The following is a 22,638-nucleotide window of genomic DNA, read 5'->3' as shown; positions in this document are numbered from 1 at the left end:
CTACGGGGTACACTAATTGGCCCAATTGCGGATTATACCTTTTGCTACAGATTCAAGACAATAATTTAGTCAAATGATGGTTTTTATCTCTTCTAATTAAGATTCCAAAGTAGAAAGAAATAGGATTAGACAGGTCAACTTCAAAATTGTGTCCCCCTAAGGTGGTATGCACTTTTGAAAGGTCTATTATGATGTGTGAAATATACACACTCTATTATTAACCTTAGCACTAGGAATTTTGGGAAGATTATGTACCACTACTGTACCTATATCACCAAAAACATATAACCTTTATACATTAACATTGAGAATAAAAGTGTTGCAAGTGGCAACAGAATAAGTGATATATTACATAGAAAAACTTAAGATTATGATCATCACTCAATAACTTTGACCTTGGTTGACTTCTGACAAAAACAGCGTACAAGTTTTATTGTTTTTTTTAACTCTGATAACTAAAATGACTTAGATTAACAATTAAAATACCATCTAGAGCCTAGCAGAGAGCATGGCACATAACAGAAGTGCCTGTTAAATGCTTGCTGCTCAATCATCTCAAAAGTGTATTAACCCTTGTTTTCCACTATCATGTGTTAAATTCATTCTCTTGGGAGCAAACGATGCTTTACCATAATATTTTTCCACACTTTCTGGGCAGTGACACACCTGTGGCCTATAAAACTATCTGTTCTTCCCCACTCTATGCCAATTCTTTTATAAACATACCCACAGGCCAGTGATTCTCTATCTTCTTTCCATTTGGGTTTAAAATATGCTCCAGAGCTAAAAAGCTGGTTCATGGACCACAATAAGGATATTTGGAACACAATGAAATGTTCTAACATGTTATTGTCCTATTGGTCTTCTAGAGCATATCAAAAGGTGAGTATTTCATCAATTAAAATTACTGAATATGATCAGGTCGTATTACGTTATTATTACAATGATGATTTATTCTACTGCTTACATTAATATCAGTCAATCAGAGCAAGCATTTTATTAAAACACTTAAGCTGGGAACCATGTTAAGCACTGGGGATACAAAGAAAAGCCATAATATATTCTCTGCCTTCAAGGAGTTCATATTCTAGTGGGGAAAGCATGTCAATAACTATGTATACACAGGACATAGGCAATATAAATGCAAAGTGATCCCAGAGGGAAAGCACTAATGGTAGTGAGGCTGGGGACCGGGCCGGGGGCAGGGTGGAGGGGTGTAGAAGACAAGGAAAGGTCTTCAGCATCATTCCTATTATGTAGGGACATTATAAAAACCATTGTTGTTCCAGTTGTGTCCAGCTCTTTGTGACTGTGGAACACAACACACACCCATAATGTCTAGGGGGTTTTCTTGGCAATGACACTGGAGTGGTTTGCCATTTCCTTCTCCGGTGGATTAAGACAAACAGAGGTGAAGCAACTTGACCAGGATCAGAGAGCTAGTAAGGGTCTGAGGTCACATTTGAACTCAGGTCTTGACTCCAGGCCCAGCGCTCTCTCCATTGCGCCACCTAGCTGCCTTGATTATAACAACAGTAGTTCAATAACTACTTGTTAATTGATGTAATGTTAGGATAGAATCTCTCTTTGATGGCATACGTACATCAACTGAGGTTTTCTTAGCTGGTATCAATTTGTGATCGAAGCTGAGCTAAGGCTTAATCAAGATAATTCTTGGAGCTCCTCTCATACTTCATTTAAGGCGACAGACCCATATATTTACATCTTATAAAACAATTAATATTCTCGCTTTTGGTTTAAAAGCACATGACAATGTCATATATATATATATGTATATATATTACATATATACATACGTAGGCATAGACACATGCACACTCAATGTCATTTATTTTTCTACACACAATCTAAAGTTAGAATCTCACAATGATGGTGGGCATCTCTGCCTTCCACTAGTCTGGCACTCAGACAGTCAGCCTGTGGGCAACAGGAGAGAAGGAACTTTTTGCTTTTCTTTGTATCATTGGTGCTTGGTACAGTGTCTGGCACATAGTAGATACTTAATAAAAACTTGCAGGCTTGTTGACAACACAAATCTGGTCTCTTGCTGCATTCAAAGCTTTTTGTCCTGGTAGAACCTGATGGAACTGGAACTCCATGCCATGAGGCTTTGGAGTAATACTTTAGCAGAGATGTGTAAATTTTAAACTATTATAGTTATCCCTTGGACATCATGGGGGTCAGGGGCACGGTGTCCCTGTATTCTAGAAAATCCTCATAAAATTTTCTGCCCCTCCCTTTGTAGAAGAGATGAAGTCTTAGTTATTATGGTATTAAAAGATAAAATATGCTGATATTATACAATACTATGCATATATTTTATGTATTTCTGTGTTTCTAAACTTTTTCTGCGTCATCTGCTGGCCTTTGTGTATCATCTGCAGGTTCTGCAAAACTCCCCCCAAATTCCCATTTAATTTCTTATGCCGACCTGTGATATATTCGATGGGGAAAAGTTGTGATGTGGAAGGGATAACTGCAGAATGTGTTAAGCTGGGATCTTGAAAATGATAATGATAGCAGGCAGGAATAATGCCTGGCTGAATGACATTTGCAAATGAAAACCCAGAAACAGTCCAAAATTGACTAAGTAAAGAGCTAAAATGTCTTTTAAAATCACATTTCATTTTCTTTTAGGAACAATAATACTGTCTCACATTTTTATAGCACTTTAAGGTTTCCAAAGCCTTGCCCTCATAGTCACAATGGGTTGACAGCAATAGCTAAAGTAGGGAATCATTAGCAAATACAGATTTAGGAACATCTAAGCAAAACTATTTTCTCAGTGGTTACGAGCTGATCATAAGGATCTGTCATCACCAGGTGGTAATGCAAAAGGCCTAAGTCCTTGGTTGTATGGCTTGTGACATTTTTGTAGTTCATCTAAGTATTCACAGCCCCTTGTTATCTTTAGGATCACAAATTATCATCATTCTAGAGAGTGCTGGTTGACACAATGCTCGAGAACAGAGGGTATTATATTCCAACAGATTCTTCAACTTGAGTTTGGGAGAACAGCAGGCCATATCTTCCTAGTTCAAAACAAGAAAAAAAGGCTCTCCTCCAACCACTTCCAAATATCCAGGAAACCATCGGAGGCCAGGTTTTTCCAGCTCTTTGCTATCTCCCACACATAGCCTTCAGGCACAACATAAGTACTTAAGAAACACCAGTTCTTCAAGTGGCTGTTGCCAAAACATGTGTTCATCGAACATTGATTAGGCATCTGCGCAAGGCATCCTGTTGGAGGATATAGGACAGAATGGAAGAGGCTCTGCCCTTCAGAAGCTTACAGTCTAATGAAAGGGAAGACCTGATAAAAATCACTCTCATACAAAGGAGAGTGAGATGACCAAACCATTTTTTCACGTTCTTTACATATATAAAGACAAACAGGAACAGGCTGATGTAGGGATTCAAAAAAAGGAGAAAAAGGTGTTCAAAATAATCTTAGGCTGGGGTATTTCCTCACTCATTTCACCCTGCCTTCCCCCTCCCAAATTCTGCCCCCTCAGGGACACTGGGGATGAGGTTGTATTCTTGCTCAGGAGCCCTGTGCAACAACTGTCTCTATGGAAAGAAGACAGATCTTCCTCTTTGAATGCAATGTTCCATTAGAAAGAGCATAAGACTCATTACTGAACATTACTTCAAACTATAGAAGATGTCAGAGGTTGTGGTGGGGTTTGTTTCTTTAGACAGCATGCTTAAGAATTAAAAGAGATTTATACTAGCTCCATATTAAAAAATACGCCACCTGTTGAATGATTTTTTCAATAACATAATTCCTGAGAAACGTACTTTCAAATCACAATCAATTCTGTCTCAGTTTTAAAAATATGAATTCAAAAAAGATTTTGGTTTCATCCTTCTAGACATATACTTTACACTATATGACTTCGACGTGGTATTTAGGACACAATCTAATCTTAGGTGTACTGCATGATCATTGACACTATTCTATTGGACTAGTTACCAATTATGTGAATATTTTTATTTCATGGCTATGTTGAAAATGGTAGCAGAGACAAATTACCTCATGCACAACTTTGTATGATTACAAACTACAAAAAGATACTGATTTGACTGTTAGACAGAAATGTGCTAAATATGCCATTTTGATGGATCTCAAGTAATTTCTGCCTCTGCAATTTCAAAAAGCTCTTGTTTGTTTGCCTCCTTTCAAAATGCCACTTCTTTACCCTGGCAAAATCCAGTGTAGGTACAATGTCAATAACCTGGATTCACCTTCGGCTCCCACTGCAGAAAATTTATTCCCTCTAAGACCTGAACTTACTCAAATGAAGCCCTACCTGAAATAAGTTGGTTGACCTCATCTAAGTGTTTAATCTGTCTATTTTCAGAACAATAGTGGGTTTTTTTCTTTCTTTCAAAGAGTTCAGAACACCTCTGAAACATATTGTTCTGTCCCTGGGTCACTAGAATACTTTGAAAGGGGGCCTCCTGGCTAGGTTTTTATAGCAACAGGAAGTGGCAACCTTAGAGTTGGCTGTCAGGAAAACCATCTTGTGAGTCTGGGATCATGCTAAGAAAAAAAAAATCAATCTATATTATTAAATGTAAATTTAACTTAAAAGAAAATTACAAGCACTGCTTTTCTATGTGGAATAAAGTTAAAATTTTATCCTTCTAAAACTGTTGCATAAATGTTTTGGTACAAATCTTAGAAGTATCAGGAGTGAAACAATGCCTGAACAATTAGAGTGTTGGGTTCTATTTCAAGACTCTCTGGAGAAGTGAAACAAATTAGTAAAGGAATCACTATTTCTGTGGTCTCCTTCATTTGGCTTTAAGTGGCTTTTGAAGGGAATATCCTCAGATGAGAAACTTCTAGCACTCATGCAGAGATGACCTGCTTAAAGAATTGGCTGCCTGATTAACTATTAACTGCTCTCAATAGGATTAGATAATTAAGGACATTGATGACCATTAATTAGGAGGAGGGCACCTTAATTTGTCACTTGATAGGGCCCTTACAATGATTTATAGGTTAGTGCTACTTGCAAATGTGAAGGGAAAGAGAAAAAGAGAGAGAACCATTAAGTTACCTTATCAAGTGGCCAGCTAAAGAGGCCAGAGGGTCAGAGAAGGGCCAAAGTGGTCACTTAAGGGTGAAGTCCCAAACACCAAAGCAGTGCCAAGCCACATTGACCATCATTTGGTGATGAAGTACAAAATATGCTAATTTATTGGTGGCAATTCTCCCTTTTTATGGTTTCAAGCAGTTAAGACAAGTGGCCTGCTTAAAAGCTTTTCATTTGAAAAGAGATTAAACAAAATGGTTTGTCAGGGCTGCTTGGCTGTTTTATGTCTTTGTTAAAAAAAAAGGAAAAAAAAATAGCACCCAGTATACCGATAACTGTCACATCACACTCCCCATGCTGTCTAGCTAGTGTCTCTCGAGTCTTTATTTCATTGGTAAATATAGCTTAATAGTTCTATATTCCACTGCTCTTTGCCAGATTAGGTTGAAATAAATCTTTTATATTACTGCCTTCTGTCAGTACTGCTTACATAAAAAATACAGTGAAAAAAGTTTAAATTTAGAAATTTACTTAAGGATATTAGTGTAAATGATACCACATTTAAAATGACACAGAAGAGTTAAAGGTGACTTTAGTAACAGGGAAGAAAAGCGGTTTCCAAATGCTGATCTCAACTCCTCCCTGAGCGCTGCAGCCCCAGGAGGTGCATCTCTCACAAATGAAAACCTCCCTACGAGGGCAACAGCAAGAAGCTACTTTCCCACCCACAAGCAAGGGTGAATCATTCACGTTTAAGTAAAATTTCTCCTGGTATCTTCGGAAGCGAGCTGTTTATATTTATTAACCAAGTTTACAGCTTTTTTTTTACACATCTAAAACCAAAAATTAATTTTATCTGATTTTGTATAATAAAATCATGAATATTTTCACAGAGCAAAAATAATATAAAAACTCTACCAAAAGAGTTCAGAAATCATCCCCCCAAACAAAAGAGAGAAATATGCAAAGTATTCCCTACAATTACACATAAAGATCAGAGATACTACTTCCTTTCAGAATACACAGAAGCAGAGGGGCTTCTGTCTCTTACCTCAATGGTGAAGACCTTCCTTTGGAGTTTGAAAGCAAGGTCCTTCGTGTCGGACACATCGCCAATCAGGCTATTGAGCCGGGGGATCTGGTGTATGTGAATCAAACCTTGCAGAAAGGAAATTAAAAGAAAAAAATTGAGAAAACGCTGTCATCAGATGCATAAATTAGAGAGTCTGACAGCAGAATTCTGTATATTTACACACGCATCCTCCCCTTTTTAAACTGGAGCTTACTACCAGGAGCAATGAAGCAAACGGTGCGATTATACTCAAGTAATCAAGCAGAATAAGATAAACAGAAATCCTTGTGCGAGGAAAACTAATTGCACTTTGGTACAGAAGTACAGATGTAAAGAGGGATCTTAATACTTGTCAAAACTACAGCCGGTTTGTGTGTGATTTCCGCTTGTATTTACAGTAAGCAAACACGGCTATCACCTTGCCTGCTGCCCACTGCACCACTGAGTGATCTTTATTTTATTAAATGCACCAGTAAGCAGCCGGCAAAACAAGGCTTGGGGGTGACTGATAACCGGGGAAGCACTAATGAAAACTATTTCATCGTGCACCTTATTAATGACTTGAACAAACTGGGCTAGGAAATGCCCTCTCAGAGCACACTCGAGGATGGAACGTGAGCCCCGATGCCATCCCAAGCCCCACGTCTCTGCGGCATGCCAGACCTCTCTGGAGCTGAGAGGGGCTTTATAGCAGCACTGGGCAGACCGGGAGCTCTGCCCTCTCTTGTCAACAGAAACTCAAGCTGATTTTTTCTGACAAGGACACTGGATGGTTTTAGTGCAGCTTAATGTAGTTTCTGAACAACCCTTCAAGGGTCATTTTCCACAGATGAAAACTAGGAATGTTCTTTCTAACTTTCCTCTGCCTCAGCTTATTTCCTATTTAGTAGTTTCCATTCCAAGGCATCTGAACTCTAAGCAAGGGAGAAGCAAATTCCAAATTGCACTATATTAAGCGAGAGATTTGATGATAGAATACTTGCTATTACATACATTTTTTTTAAAAGCAATGTTTAGACATTTCGATTTGTTTTGGGGCTTTGGAGGAGGAATGTGCTGTATAGTGTACTTCACTAACTTTCAACTGTACTATATGGATCTATAGAAAAATATTCTCAAGCAAAATAAATGGCCTTTTTAGTGCAGGGGGGAGGAAGAAGAGGAATTTCTTATTTGGAAAAAAATTTATCTATTACCTAGCTTAGAGGTAAGTTTTGGGCACATAGCCCTTAGTTCTGAAACTAAAAAGTACAGTAAGCACCATCTCAGACTTACTTCAATAAGCAAATTCATTGGAATAAAATTGCCTGGTCGTCATCCTTTTATTTGACTGTTACTTATTCTGACCTCTGGCCCTTTTCCTACAGAGCTGTTTGGCTAGCTAGTACATCTGAGTTTCTTGCAGAGTGAAATGAATAACTTCAGCTGAAAACTCTGAGCAGCAGAGCGCAGCCTAATCCTCAGCCTTCACTGCCCAATACGCAACAAAGAGCAGACCATATTAACTTTGAACCCAATTTTAATCACGAGGGTCTGGTAGGCTACTTAAATACCAAAATGGCATCAATATCTTCAATCCTTAAGGCTTATAATGGTTACATTATAATGGACGGACAAAAAGCCAAAACAACAACAAAAACCTCAATATTTGACATGAATATTTTCAAAGAACATGAAAAAAAATCCCTTGTGTTTAAAAAAAAATCTTAAATTCTCCTCTCCTCATAAGAATGATTAGTTCTAAGGATAAATCCATAGCGTGACAGTGTGGACATGTCACACAGGAAGCTCTGACACAAGCAGGTGATCAGGAGGCAAGTAATCTCTGCAGGAGGTTTTGGTCCACGCTCATTTCTTCAAGTAGCTATTGGAAGGACAGTATAAACTGACGATGGGAGAGTGTGGACACTGACTTCAGAAAGTCCAGGTGGAATCTGTTGTCTTTACTGTCCTTCTTATTATCTCTACCCAATTTCTTGCGAAGCAGGGCCACTGTCTCGAAGGCTTCTAGCAGGCTTCCTTCCAATGAGCTGCAGTCAGCCGCTGAGCAGGAGGTTTCCATGGGACCACAGAGCTGACTGCCACAATCATCACATCGGTAATTTATGCAAACTCAGGGCACCATTCGGGATTAGCTTAAAAACCGTTTGCTATTCAGTTTTCTGTATCCATTTTAGATAGGAGCCATGCATAGCTTCTAGTCTTTTGGCAGTTCTACTACAAGAATCTTTTTTTTAAACTTTTAAAAATTTGGTTACCAAATGACTAACTACATGCATAGGAACAAATCAATTAAAACTAAGAAACTAATCTGTTGTTGCTCAACTAGGCCAAAGTTATTGTGAATTTATTTAACAAAAGAGATGGTGTGTGACAAATAACATTTTTTGCAAGTGAAAAGAAAAACTACTGGGACAAGCAAACTTTGTACATAGCCAATTTTCAATAAAAAAAATATGTACACATTTGTTCACTTAAGGATAAAGTTATTACTTCAGTTTGAAACCTGGCAGATGAAAACTATTGATTTCACTGCAATTTTAGCTCCCTGTTCAAATTATTGCCAAATCTCCTCTCCATGTGAATTCCCCAGAGCCTGCCTGGTAAAATGTACATCTGACTGAGCTGTGCCTTAGTAATAGGGCCTGACAACATGCAAGGAGTGGCTAGGCTTTTCTGCAGCCTTAATGTACTTAGCTGAAAAATAGCCTAACTCAGGACTAGTTAAAAAAGAGGTACCGGTTAAGAAGTATACTTGAAATGAAATCAAATGCTGGTGCATCACAGACATTACAATTGGACAAGATATTGCCAAGTACTAAATAATGGTACTTACCATGGAAATCCTTATATAGAGAATCGGCTTCTCTCTCAGAACCAAGAAATGATTCAAGACCAACTACTGTATCCGACAAGTTTCTGACACGTGCAGTAATTGCTTTATTCTGTAAAACATGGAAAAATACTGATTTTTTAAATTTTACAAATATAAGCAACATTTATACAATAAAATTTTATTTATTATTGATAGACCGGAGGAAAACAGGAAAAAAATGGAGAAATAAGCAGAATGCTTCATGTAGCTGTCACTATGGGAAGTGATGCCTGAGTCAGCATGCATGCAAGACCGTTTGCAGGGGCCAGGGTGGGTCTCAGCAGTGAACAGGAGCTGGTTTTCTGCTGTCTTTAGGTCAAGGCTGCTCATCCTTAGAGCTTCTTCCTTCCCAGGCAGCTTCACCCACTGCCTCTTGGGGGCTTGGCAGACAACAGGAATCAAGGGAGTTGCAGGGAATACTACTACTAGTCAGGATCAGGCAGAGGTCTCCTTGCTGCCCGCCAGCTGGAATGGGCTTATAGGCCTGCAAGAGCTGAGGTCTTACTATGGAATAGAAGAAACCCTGAAGGATCCAGCTAAGAGGCTGCAGGCTTCGTTGGGCTATCAAGTCTCCTGCCCTGTCTCCAAATGCTGCCACTTGGTAATTGGGTCAACAACAAAGGCAAAGCAAAGAAAACAAGCAGCCAAACTAGGACCAATACTCTATGGTGTGTTCCTCTTGAGGCAACACAAGTTGTACCAAAATACTGCATTACCATCAATGCTAATAATAAATCCTGTTACTACAACATTGAACTGTGTCACAAATAACTGGAAGGTAAATTCCCAGAGCACATCCACTTGTGGAGCAGCAACAATTCTGAAAATATTCAAATTTTTATATCTGTGAATGGAAATATCAGCCTTAGAAAGCCTTGGCAACTCATCCAACTAAGTAATATAAAGACTGAGGACAACTTTTAGACTTTAACAGGGATTAGACCAGAAAAATGTGATATGTGAGAATGTTTTAGACATGTTTATTCTGAAAAGTTTGATCTAAGTTGAGGATATTTTTACTCATCTAATTCGATTTTAAGATTTTATGAAGACCTCACTTCAAACATGGATCCAAAATGTCTTCCCCCCTTTTTTTGTATCTTAGCACTTGGCACAGTGCTTGGTACATAGCAGATAACTTAACAAATGCTAGTTGAATGACTAGTTAGGATTAGACTAATAGTTTAAAAATGATCATTGAATAAAGAAATATAAATTAAAATAATCAAGAAAATTTAGCAAATCAAAATTTAGCAAATCCTATACTGTGTTTCTACATATGAAGAAGGACCAAAGATGGCCAAGGCATTATATTGAAATTACTTGACTACCTACACTACATGTGGCTTATGGGATTTTCCATAAGTAGGAAGGCATGTTTGTTGTTTTAAAAAAATCTAGCAAAATTAATTGAAATTTTAAAAAAAATCAAACCTGGAGAATAAGCAAAAATACTAGCACAACCCAGACTTGGGGATATGTATTTGTATATGTATGTGTGCATATCTTCTTTAGAGGGTTTTTCGTGTGAAGGTGAGGAAAGAACCCAGATTGATCACTTATTTCCACTCATTTCCCATAGGAGACAACCCTACTCCAGAATAACAGTGTCTTCATACACTAAATACACATCCTTTTCAACATTTCTTTAGCCAAAGACCACTATATCAAACTCATCCAGGTTGGGTTTCAGCCAGTTATTCTTCACCCAAACAAAAATGTCTGCCAGACATTCCAACAGCTGGGAGACAGTTCACAGTGAGTCAACTTGAAAATGATTCATTGTGCTTAGCACTGAACAATGTTGGGGATGGGGGTGGGTCAGTAATGGAGGGTGAGAACAAGTGGGAGATAAGGAATGACAACCAGCAGGCGCTCATCACTTCCTCAGCCCTCATTTTGGGGATAAGCTCAAGTAGGATGAGTTCCACTGTCATGGATTGCGGATGAACATTTGTTAATGTCCTGACAAATTTATTAATCAAAAATGTCAGCTCTACTCTTGTCTACCTAGAAATAAGTAGGCCTAAGTTTAGGATCTAGATATTGGAAACTGTAGAGATGAAAGAAATCGTTTAGCTGGACTCAAACTGGCATTTAAGTCACCAAAGTTATTATATTCTTCAATGACTCTAAAAAAGTATTACAGAGGGTATGTAGATATGTGATTGCTGTGAAATTTCTGCATACTTTAAAAGTTAGGATTATTTCCTCCATCTCATTAGGAGGATTCATATTGGTTCATCTACTCTCTATTTAGCTAAAAAGGGTCTCTCTTTCTCTCTCTCTCTCTCTCTCTCTCTCTCTCTCTCTCTCTCTCTCTCTCTCTCTCTCTCTCTCTCTCTCTCTCTCTCTCCCCTTACTTTTCACCAACTACTTCCATAATAGCTGGTTGTCATTTATTATTTTTTAAAACTCTAGCATCTGCGGAAATAATAACTAGGAAACATCCAAGAAGGAAATCTAGTAGCCAGCCTGGAGAAGAAACAAGTGAACTGTAACTCCAGGCTTTGGCAGCATCAAGCGCTATCTATGGGTCCCCACTTCCCCAGGAAGTTGGTAACCGTCTTTCATTGTTTCATTTTTGACTTACACAGGCTTACCACCTAGCTATTAACAACAAACTGAGTTCTATCGTAGACGCTCGCATGAAGTGAAAGAGCAAGAATAAACCATTAACAGTAAAGGATTTCTATTTAACAGTGACTCTTACTGCTTGCTGCATGCTAATTTTGGTAAACAGTTTGTTTTAAATTGTGCAGGAAGCCACTTTGAATGGGAGAGTTGTGCAGCTATCAAGAGGATGACTACATGGTACAGAGCCCAGGAAATTATATATGGTTAAGACCAGATCAGTTTTTGACGGAGTTAACCTTTATTTTTGTTATAAGCTCCTCCATCCTTCTGGTTTGATCCAGGACCAAAAAGCATATTTCTGTAGGGGAATGTGCAGCATAAAAAAAAGTTTTTCGAATTGTGTTACAATTGCTTCTGTGCCTCAAAGATCCAATACTTTTATTCATAAAGAGCAAAATGCATGCTCTTGTCTACCTACTTAATCTCATCTTAAATTTCCTCCATGTTAATGATATTTAAATAATAATAGTAACAACAACAATATTAAATGGCTTTTCAACTGAAAAGTCATTTTTAATTGAAAAAAGAATCCAAAGTTACTGGCTTAAAAAAATGGAAAACAGAAAACCCAGCAATGGACGTTATGGAGAATGCAGCACGGACAATAAATTGTCCTAACAGTCCCACGTGTTTGAAGAGATTCAGCAGGATGCGTTCTGCACAGGCCTTGGAGCCTGAAGCTCCATTTTGTGTTCACTCAGATTCTAGCTGCTTCAGTCTTAGAGCATCAGGCAAAATGCTTTAATCGCAATATAGTGAAGGATGCAATTCTACGGTGCATACTTGGACACAGAGAGTGAACGTAATTATTCATAGTGAATTTGTAAAATTTACACTTTCCAACATGCAATGTCTAGTGACAGGGCATTCAGCCTTGGTTAACATCACTGCATTATTCTGATGGTGGCAGTGTATGCAAGGCATGCTGACATCACCAACATACGTAGCACATACTGCCGCTCATCATCTTTGCCCATCTGGACTTGAAAATCTATCAGAGCTCCAAAATCCCTCTTGCTCCATACAAATCTCCATCCAGCTACTCAGTGAAAGTTGGCAGTTCTGGAAAGCAGCCAAGACATGGCTAGGAGGGAAGCCAGAAGAGGAGAGAGCCAGTGGCCAGCAGTTTTAAGAGGGTTTTTTTGGCAGCTATGAAAGGCATTGTTTTAAATTACATAAAAAACATATTAAAGTTCCCAGTTGCATTGTAATTTTTATATGAATCATTTAAATTAAAACTTATGATATTGTTGCAAAGGTAGAAGCAGATTAAATCAGACCTCCTGCAGTGGTTCTACTTTTGCCCTTGACTCATGTGTTGGTGTTTTGCTTCCTAATGTTTCTTGTTTGGTTTTGCAGAAAGTGGATTATTTTAAAGGCCTCTTAACAAAATCCACTAAGCCAATTTTGAAGTAAAAGAGATAGATTTTTGTGTTGCTTTTCCACTTACCTCACTAAAAAATCCATTATGTACTTTAAAAAGTGTACTCAATCATATGATAAAGATTAACACATTAAAGTCACGTTGCCTCTTCCATTTCCATCATCCATCCAAAATCAAAGTCAAGCAGAAGAACTCAAACCCTAGGTATCTGCCTCACTTTCACTTCTTAAGTCATTAAGTACCCAATAGTATAAGACACATTATAGCAAAACAAAATGTACTTCCAAGAAATATTGTAATAGCGGTATCAAAAATTAATTAACCCATACTAACTTAATCATCATGAAGCTTGAAAGGAATTAGCCAATTAGCATAATGCACATATGCGAAGCCTTGGCTAGAACAAACCCCATGGTTGCTCACTTTGCACTCGATTTTGAGTGGAAGCAGCAATCAAAATAATATGAAAGACACAGTTTCCAAATTTGAAAGTATCAAACATCATAACCCTAAAGAGATTCCAAGAAAGAGAGATAACCAAGGAGATGGAAAGCATGTTTAAATGAATGTGGTGGAAAAATGATAAAAGGGATAACCCCGACTCTTTGGCCAGTCAAAGGTACACATTTAAGCTGCTTCTTCAAGAAATCTTTAATCTATTGACTTACTATATAATATTGCCTATAATTAAGATTCATAAAAACTGTAAGACTGGTATCACCAACAGCTCAAATATGTAATAAGGCCATTTTCTGGAAAAATAAAACACAGATACATGAAGATATCCAGAAATCACAATGTCCTTGATGCCTAGATCAAAGGATTAAAACACACTGAGGGGTATTTCATCAGGTGTTATGATTTATCTCTGCTTAAAAGTAATTTATTTACTTTTAAAATATTTTCATTTTTGGCTCTTCGACTATATAATTAATTTATATTGGTTTTCCAATTTCTTCACAATTGTTTTCCCAGAGTTCATAATTATTAATTAGTTTTTTATTTTATCAAATAGCTCTTTACAAAAAGGAGGTGGGGATGGATTTGCTCACAATTCTAAAGTTATTAAAATAAGGTTATTATAACTATATATACATATATATTTACAAGTGCTAACTGCAAAAAGTACAAACTATACTTAAGTATTTTTATTTTCAAGACTAAATATAATTGCATCATTTATGAAACTAGTAATAACCAATTACGTTAAAATGGTGGCAGCATTTGATTAATAAAAAAATTCCTGGATTCAACATTTTGATCCTAGATCTAAATCTAGAAAGGTTGTTACAACAAACTATAGTAGCACATTTTTGTTTTCAAGGTAGAAGATTGCATCATCTATGAAATAAGTGATGAGCAATTATACTAAATTGGTGACAGAGTTTGATTAAGAAAATGAATGTTCCCAGATTCAACATTTTGATCAGAGTACCACAGATCTAAAACTATAAAAGGGGCCTAACAGGTCAAATAGTTTCAAAGTCAAAGGATACTAATTTAAGAGCAGCAGGGAATTTTTGGAACCTTCCGTAATTCAAAAGTCACCTTGCATTTTCTTGGTTCTCTCTTCACATCTGAAGAAATTAAAAATTAACCCCAAGAAAATAGCTTTGGTCTTCTTTCTAATCTTCAGAAGTTCCAAGACCTTTACTTGTACTCTAGGTGAAGGATGCATTGAAAGGGCCTTTCCAGATGATTCTGCTAAGTTAATGATAGTAGAATCCTCATTTCATGCACATGCAAAATGAGTTGCACAAGTAAAGTGACAAAATTACTAAATATAAGACACTGATCCATTTTTTTCACATGTGTTAGTCAATAACTTGGGATTCCAAACCATGATATGTAGACTTTTTAAGTCATTGCAAGTATTTTGTATTTTAAGTCATTTAGAACAAACTTTAATTTTGATGGAGTCAGGGTACCGACAACTTACAGAACACACACACACATTCTTATTTGCTGGTTAGTGAAGCTGCTGAGTGTAATGGATAGAGCACTGGAGCAATGGATGGAGCAATGGACTTTGGAGTCAAGAGGCCCTGGGTTTGGATTCTGCCTCTGAGACTGACCAGCTGTGGGATCATGGAACATGCCACTTAACCTCGATAAGCCTCAGCTTCCTCAGTGCCCGCCAAGGGCCCTTCTGGCTCTAAATCTATGATCCTTGGTAAGCCTTCAATTTAAATATTACAAGTAGTTGAAGCAAACCTTATATATTACAAAGAGTGAACCATTCTCAGAAACCATGATGATCACTGGCTACTGCCTACTTCATGATGGCGAGCTATATAATATGCTCAGGGCTTTATCCAAGTAAACCTATGTTGTAACCAATCAATGGACAGAAGTAATAGAATGAGGCAACCATCAACATTGCAATGGTTCATTTTAGATGCATATTCCCAGACCCAACAGAGCACTTAGGTGCAGCTCATGAAAATGACCTCATTTTTTTTTCCTGGGGAACACATATGATATTTAAGGAGCATTGTTTTAGTTTTAAAAACTTGACAAGTCACAGGGTTTATCAAGTCAGAATTTGTTGCCCACCATTTTCTTCTTGAAACCCTAAAAACACAGTTCACAGATGTCCAAAAACCCAATCCAGCCTAGCTAAACAATTGCTGATATCACAACAGCCCAAGGAACATCCAGCTAATGTTTGTGATGCAGCGGCAGGTTAAAGATACTAAAGTTTAAAATCAGCTTACGATCAACCCATATTGAGTATAAAATTATAGCCTGTCATTAGGAGCAGGCTGACAAAGCCAGGTCCAGATGGGAGACTGGCTGGGAAAAATGCTGAGGCAGGTGGGAAAATGATGGGAACCTGATGGAAGACAGGACTGCTCCCTCTGCTGGCAAGGCCCTCACCTGCTTTAATTTTTAACTAATGACTTGCTTTTCTTTAATTATTTAGAACATAACCCAATAAATAATGTAGAGTATTCCATTCTCGGGCTGCTACTATGTGTTTGTACATTTCTGAACTCACGGTGCCCTATATTTTACCAGAATAATTTGTCAGAGCTATAGGCTCCAATGCTTCACCAGGGGTCCAATTATTTATCTTGTAATTTAATTGCATAATAAACATGTGCAAATCTAATTCTACTATTAAAAAACCAATCCCTTTAAAAATTAAAGCCATCTCTGAATTATTTCATTAATAAAGATTTTCATTTTGAAAAATATTGTAGAACTCTATGTTTTACAATTTCTTGCTCAGGCTTAATATAATGTACCATAATGAAATAATATAGAAATGAACCAAATAAATCAACTATACAGGGTACAAGAAAACAGCATGTCAGAGCAAAACAGAAGAGATGTACAGCGCCAAACCTATCTAATGACCTAATGATGTGAGTTTGCAGACATTATGTACTAATGTGTAGGGAATTTGGAGCTGATGTTTATACAAAAACTTGCTAAATTTTACAGCAAAAAATTATTCGTTATTTGATTTGTGATGTAAGTTAATAGCTGCAGCAAAAACATTTAGTAAAAATCTGTTCCTAGATTCTGGCCTATCACCAGAAGCTCCCAGAACAGGAGGGATCAGCTTTTTCCCCCACTGTTCTCCTCTGAATCCTGGCTGAAAAGACACTCCAGCTCCCAGCCTTCCAGAAGGCTCCATCCCAGGAATCCTCGGCTGCCATTTGGTTTGCTGATTTTAATCTCACAGGACTTTCTTACAGTGGCTCCACTATGCTGAACTGGCACTTGCTTCTAGAAGGGAGTTATTATTAAACTTGTAGGTCAATTGTGGCACTAACAACTCTTTGGAAGCTTTCAGCCACAGTGTACAATTTGCTGGTCTAATTAAATATTAATTCCAAGTGTTACATTTTGTGGCTAAGAGCTTTTATTTTCCATTATCAGTCTGGAAGAGAAAGAGGTTACAAGGCTAATTTAATCTGTCTTCCCCATCTCCCCCCAGCATTAAAGCTTAACTACATAGGGCATAAAAACATCATTAAAAATGCAACAACTCTTTATATAACAATAATAATGTAATTAATAGAGAAGACCTAAACCATAAAGGCAGAACATAAGATCTGATATAATAACTTGAATGGCATGGATAATACCAGCGGTTACAAAAGTTGTAGCAACAACGTTTTGTGCAATCAAGTTTCAGGGATAGTCTTATTTTAAAGGAAAAATGTATCTCCAAAGATTTAAACATAAATGTGCAACTACATATACTGACAGGTAAAATTTTAAACCTAGATTTTTCAAAGAAATCCCACTTAAGATGGAAAAAACCCTTCAAATCTGTAAAGTTTGCAAAATAAAGGGACATTTAAAAAGGGTGGTGGTTTTTACTGTATAGTAAAAAATTATTTAAGGTAATAAATTAGAAATATACATATCTATGACATATCAATATATACCCCTCCATATCTATATTTTGCCTCTCTATAGCTATAGAAATTGGTTATTTAACCCTGTTTGAATAAAGTGAATGAATTCACAGGTTCCCTCCTCCCTTTTGCTTCCAGAACAGTTTTGTCCACCATGCCTGGACACTGGGCATTATAAAGACTATGTATGTGGTCCAGCAGCCAAAGATTCCATATGCCCAAACTCTATTTCCATACTGTGATAGGGCATTTGACTATTTAGACTATTTACACTCAAAAACTTTGGGCCTAAATGACACTTCAGCTCATTATGACAACAACAATAATGTTAAAGCTGCATTAAAAGAAACAAAATAAGAGATTAAAAATACTTTAATTTTCTATAGTCTGATAAAGTGTTCTCTAATTAGACTAAGTATCTAAGTTACAATAGTTATTTCTTGTTTTTGTTTTTATGATGTGTTTTAATTTATATTATATATTATTTAGAGCTAATATTTAAAGGCAACTTAAAAATAGCTTACTATCAGTGCCATATTAGCAATGCCATTTTTTCTTGTGCTTTTATATTTAGAGTGTCTATTTGAAGATTATCTTTCTACAAAGTTCTAAATAAATTTGATCAAGAATATAAATTAAATTACTATATGAACTTATGAAATTAAAAGCATTTAAACTTATGAATGATTAAAATTAAATAAAATAACTTTAAATGAACAATTTTATTTTGAAAAACAAAGAAAAAATCAGGTAGATGGAAAGATTTCAGGACTCACAGGACTCAAAACTATAAAAGTTGCAAATAAACACTGGTAGGATCTGGTTAAAAGAAAATTGTAGACAATTCATACACTCTTAAAGTATAGTAATATATAATAATGTAATATATAGCTGTACAGTAATTCTAAACATTCACGAACTAGATAAAAAAAGCAAAGAAAACATTAAAAAATAGGACTATGTTAAAGGAATAAAGTTCAACCTTTTAAACAACATTTTCTTTATGCTATCTAAGATACTGCCACTTTAGTAGCTGACAGCACCCAGAATTATAAGGAAGACTGGGATAAGCACAGGCTGGTCAGAAATCAATAGACTCTATAATCTTGAATACTGTCATGATTTTTTTACAAGCAATTAATAATAAACAGCAAGAGATTAAATTTATAAATTTCATCATTAAAATTTCTACTTAAAGTACATAGGAAAAAGGGGCATTTAAAATACCTGGTGATATGATATTGTTACATTTCCCACAATAATGCTCACATATACAACTAAATAAAAAATGTAACTGAACATTTTATAGTTGTGAACCCACAAAAGTATGTTACCTCTTCACTGTGCAATTACTCTTAGTTCTTTTTTTAAGAATAAAAGATTTCACACTGAGAGAAATTCACAAGCCCATAGGAGTCCATATCTTATAATCCCACATTAGTGGTAGGTTCTAAAGCAGTCTATTGCTGGACTTAAGTTTAGCTGCTAAAATACTCAGTATGAACACAGAAGTCTGTGGATATGAAAAGGGTTGTTTTCTGAGTATTCCTACACTCCAGAATACTGTAACACATTTACTTCTTTAATAGGACCAAAGCAGTAACATTGTAGATCAATTTCCCAACCCATCAGTTTAAATATGGACTATAACACATTAACTAAACTTCATTTGGTTTTTGAAGGGGTCCTGCAGCAATCTAACTCTTACTGAATTTACCTTAGTCAATTAACTTCCCTTGGCATAAGCTAGGTGATACTGAGAGGTAACAGTGCTCTCCAATGAGGCAGATTCATGACTTAAGAAAGATGATAAAATCAACATAGACTGAACTGTTGCAAAGCATGGTGATTTTATGGTAATAACTTGTGTGAGGCTTTCACTGAACTAGCATCAGACTCAAATCCCTGACTGATATGGAACCTTTTTAGATTTGAAACTAATCCTAATTTGAAGCCAACACTGACATTTTGTAAACAAAGCTAATGTACAAAAATGTTGATGATTTTTAGAATTTTATTAGTAGCTGGTATTATTTAGCCTATGCGGTAACAAGTAAGTTTTCATTATTATGCTATCAGCATTCACACTTATACGGCAAACTTAAGCTACGTTTGCATTTAAAATCATATTCATTTTAAATCATTTGAAGCCTTGATAATCCAAAATAATAAAAATGTAACTGTTTTAGAAAAAGAAAATTTAAAAAGAGAAAATTAAAAAAAACAAAGTAGAAAATTAACTTTTCGTCAATTATAATTGCAATTTTGTAGCTATAGTTTCATAGTACTTTCAATTAACTTAAAGTATCAATCAAATAAAATTTGTCACACATTGTGTGAACAAAATGGATGAAGCAGGCAAATTTTATTTTTATTTCTTTTTTACCTTTATCAATTAAATCATATCCTCCAGTCAAAAAAGGAATGCATTTTATATTTCCTAAAAAGAAGAAAGTTATTGAGTGACCTTTTGTTTCCTCAAGCATAAACTTCATTACTAGAAATCCCTTAAAAGTTGACAAAATCCCTTAAAAGAACTTAAAAGACTTAGATGACTAACGTTTCTCTTAAAGGCTGCTGAAATAGAAGTGAAAATAAAGCAGATGGAAGATTTCTGCTTTAATTTGGAAATTGAAAACACATTCATCAGCTAATTGTAAACCAGATTCTTCATGACACAGACGTATTTTATTTTTTTCAGGGCCTTCCAAGTGTAGAAGTTAAACAGCATACTGATTATCTGTCTCAAAGTTATCATCTTGCAAAAAAAAAATCTCATTAAAAAGTCAGGGCCATTGCAAGAATCGTCTGCTTGCTGTTACAGGATAGAAAAAGACTTGGGATACCGTGGATGATAATCATAACTTTTCTTTCAACATGTAAATTATTAAAGTTTCACACGAATTCTTAAAAATTAAGATAAACTAGCATTCTTACTAAGTTATGAACAAATCAATGTGTAGCTATATAGAGAGAATATTTTTTTTCAGAAATATCACTTCCTTAAAAAAGAAAAAAAAAACACCACCACCACCACCAGCACCAACAACAAAAACTACCCACTCCATCCCTGTATAACTGAGTTGTGAAAGGTTGCGTTGTGAGAATGTGAGCAGCTGCTGTTATTATAACTAAAGGTCTGTCTACTGCTCAAGTCTGAGAGACCACATGTTCGGCTGTCCTCTCATCTTGCCATCCTCACCAATTAACTATCAACATGGAGGGCCGTACACATGCTCTCGGGGGCTCTTTAACAGGCTTCTTGGCGAGTGGAACAACTACACAGCAGGACTCTGGGAACGGAGTAATACAGGATATAGGGAGCCTTCAGTAGTTTTGCTCTTCCTAATGACAGTTCACTCCTTAGTTCAGTGTTTAACGAAGGTTGTATTAAGTTCAATCATTTCCACACAGGTTTTTAACACAACATGGCTGAGCAGATGGCTAAAAAACTGTACAGAGAAAGTAAGAAATTTTTGTCCTCAGACTTTTTATCAGGAGCAAAGTTTTTTTTTTAGTTTTTTTTGAAGTGAACACATTTTAAGACATTAATAACATACATGATTTTTCAATTCATTTCTTCCCTCAATGACACTTGGAATAGTTTCTATATATTCATTTCAAAATATGCTTGTTTTTTCCTTCTGTATTATCCGGCAAGTAAGTAATCTCTAACCCTAAACAAAGAAAAAAGTCAAGGCTTGAGGGACATGCAGATTATTCTAGATTAAGATTTTAAAATCATGCTTGTTTGCTCTACTTGTCTTATTCCATTGTAACAATGGGTTAACAGTGAACCTATGCCATTATTTTCCCCATCTTAACTTTTTCTCCTCTTTACAATTTCCTTAACTATGTGTTACTTGCCTACAATGAAATTAAACATGGGAAGAATGCCAAAAATACAATAAAGGGTAACTAATCATTACTGTACAAGCCTGACAGAACATTAACAACTAAAGTAGGAATGCTGATTGGCTGCTATACAAATGGAAGAAATATGAATGTTCTGTGCACTGTGAACACAGAAATCCTTTATGTCATAGAAAGGCTTTGCAGAGACATTACTATTAGATTGCAAATTATGGAATACTTTTTTCAAGCATCCCAAAGTTAAGCCTCTCCTCTTGCATTCAACAATCACTTTGAGGATAACTCCTAACTGTCTAGAGATGTCTCCCAAGACTCCTATTCTTCATGTCTTCATTCCCAGGTCTTCCACTCTCTCTTTTAAGCTGCTGCCACTATTGTACTAGGTAGGTCTACCTTAGTCAATCACTCCACTCTGCGCCTGCAATATCAATTACTGTAAAACTGAAATCCTGGCCTTCTCTACTCTTACGAATTGGTCATGCTAGAGTAGAATCAAGATGGAAAGTGCATGAACAATTTTCTTTATAATATCATGCTGTCAGGGTTTACTTGGCCTCCTGACTGTGTTTCTGGCGCTGGCCCCCTGGATTCCCCCACACCAAAGAGACAGACTAACTTTGTCAGTGTCGTTAAAGGAGAAAGAAGACTGGAGAACTCCTTTTACGGCCCCTCTTTTGTGGTCTGACACTTTTTAGTGACTTTGCATTTTGGACTCTCCTAGGAATAATTCTCTTTTGTTGTTTTGACCCAATCCTGGCATCTGGCTTCTGAGCATTGTCCTACTTGTGCTGGTTTGTAAACATGGCACTTCCTGGCTCTGTACAGTTATTTGTATCCACCCTTCTGACCTCCCAATGCCAATTCATTGAATTTGGAGTTCGAAGGGGCTTTATAGATCAATCTAGTCTAACCCCCTCATTTTACAGCTGAGAAAACTGAAATTTCCCAGAGGTGAAATGATCTGCCTGACATAATAAAGGAAATAGGACAGCCAGGACTTGAACCTGCCTACTTTGTAAATCTGATGCTTTTTACACTACATCATGGTGCTTGAACTTCTGCCTTAGGTTATGACACTAGATGTTGACCTATCTTAATCACTAAATGGAGTTCTATCTCTGGCTTTAGGTAATGCCTAAAGTTTTAAACAAACTACTTTACTGTCATATAACTAAAAAATTATTATCTTGGATTTGAGGTCTTACAAACTAAGAGTAATTTATTAGAAAAGAATATTTTCTTTTGTTAGGTTGTCTGATGCTAGGGTAGAAAACAGCTATATTCTAAGACACCAAAGCTGTCTAGGGAAAAGACAGTTTTTCAATTTGTTAACACACCTCTATTAAACTTTAATC

General features: G+C 36.4%; 1 protein-coding gene across 1 annotated transcript in view; it reads right to left on the bottom strand.

Annotated features, from left to right (window-relative positions):
* The window catches only part of ELP4 (elongator acetyltransferase complex subunit 4), a 245,612-nt gene that overhangs the window by 134,737 nt on the left and 88,237 nt on the right, over positions 1–22,638 (bottom strand). Inside the window, exons 8-9 of the mRNA XM_036764094.1 lie at positions 8,975–9,083; positions 6,118–6,224 (exon numbers count right to left, since the gene is read on the bottom strand). Coding sequence (XP_036619989.1) covers positions 6,118–6,224; positions 8,975–9,083 — 216 coding nt within the window. The remainder of the gene's footprint in view (positions 1–6,117; positions 6,225–8,974; positions 9,084–22,638) is intronic.

The sequence above is a fragment of the Trichosurus vulpecula genome, chromosome 6 (assembly GCF_011100635.1).
Source record: "Trichosurus vulpecula isolate mTriVul1 chromosome 6, mTriVul1.pri, whole genome shotgun sequence".
NCBI classification, from domain to species: Eukaryota; Metazoa; Chordata; class Mammalia; order Diprotodontia; family Phalangeridae; genus Trichosurus; species Trichosurus vulpecula.
The sequence above is the reverse complement of the archived record's forward strand: the minus strand, read 5'-3'. Positions and strand labels throughout refer to the sequence as shown.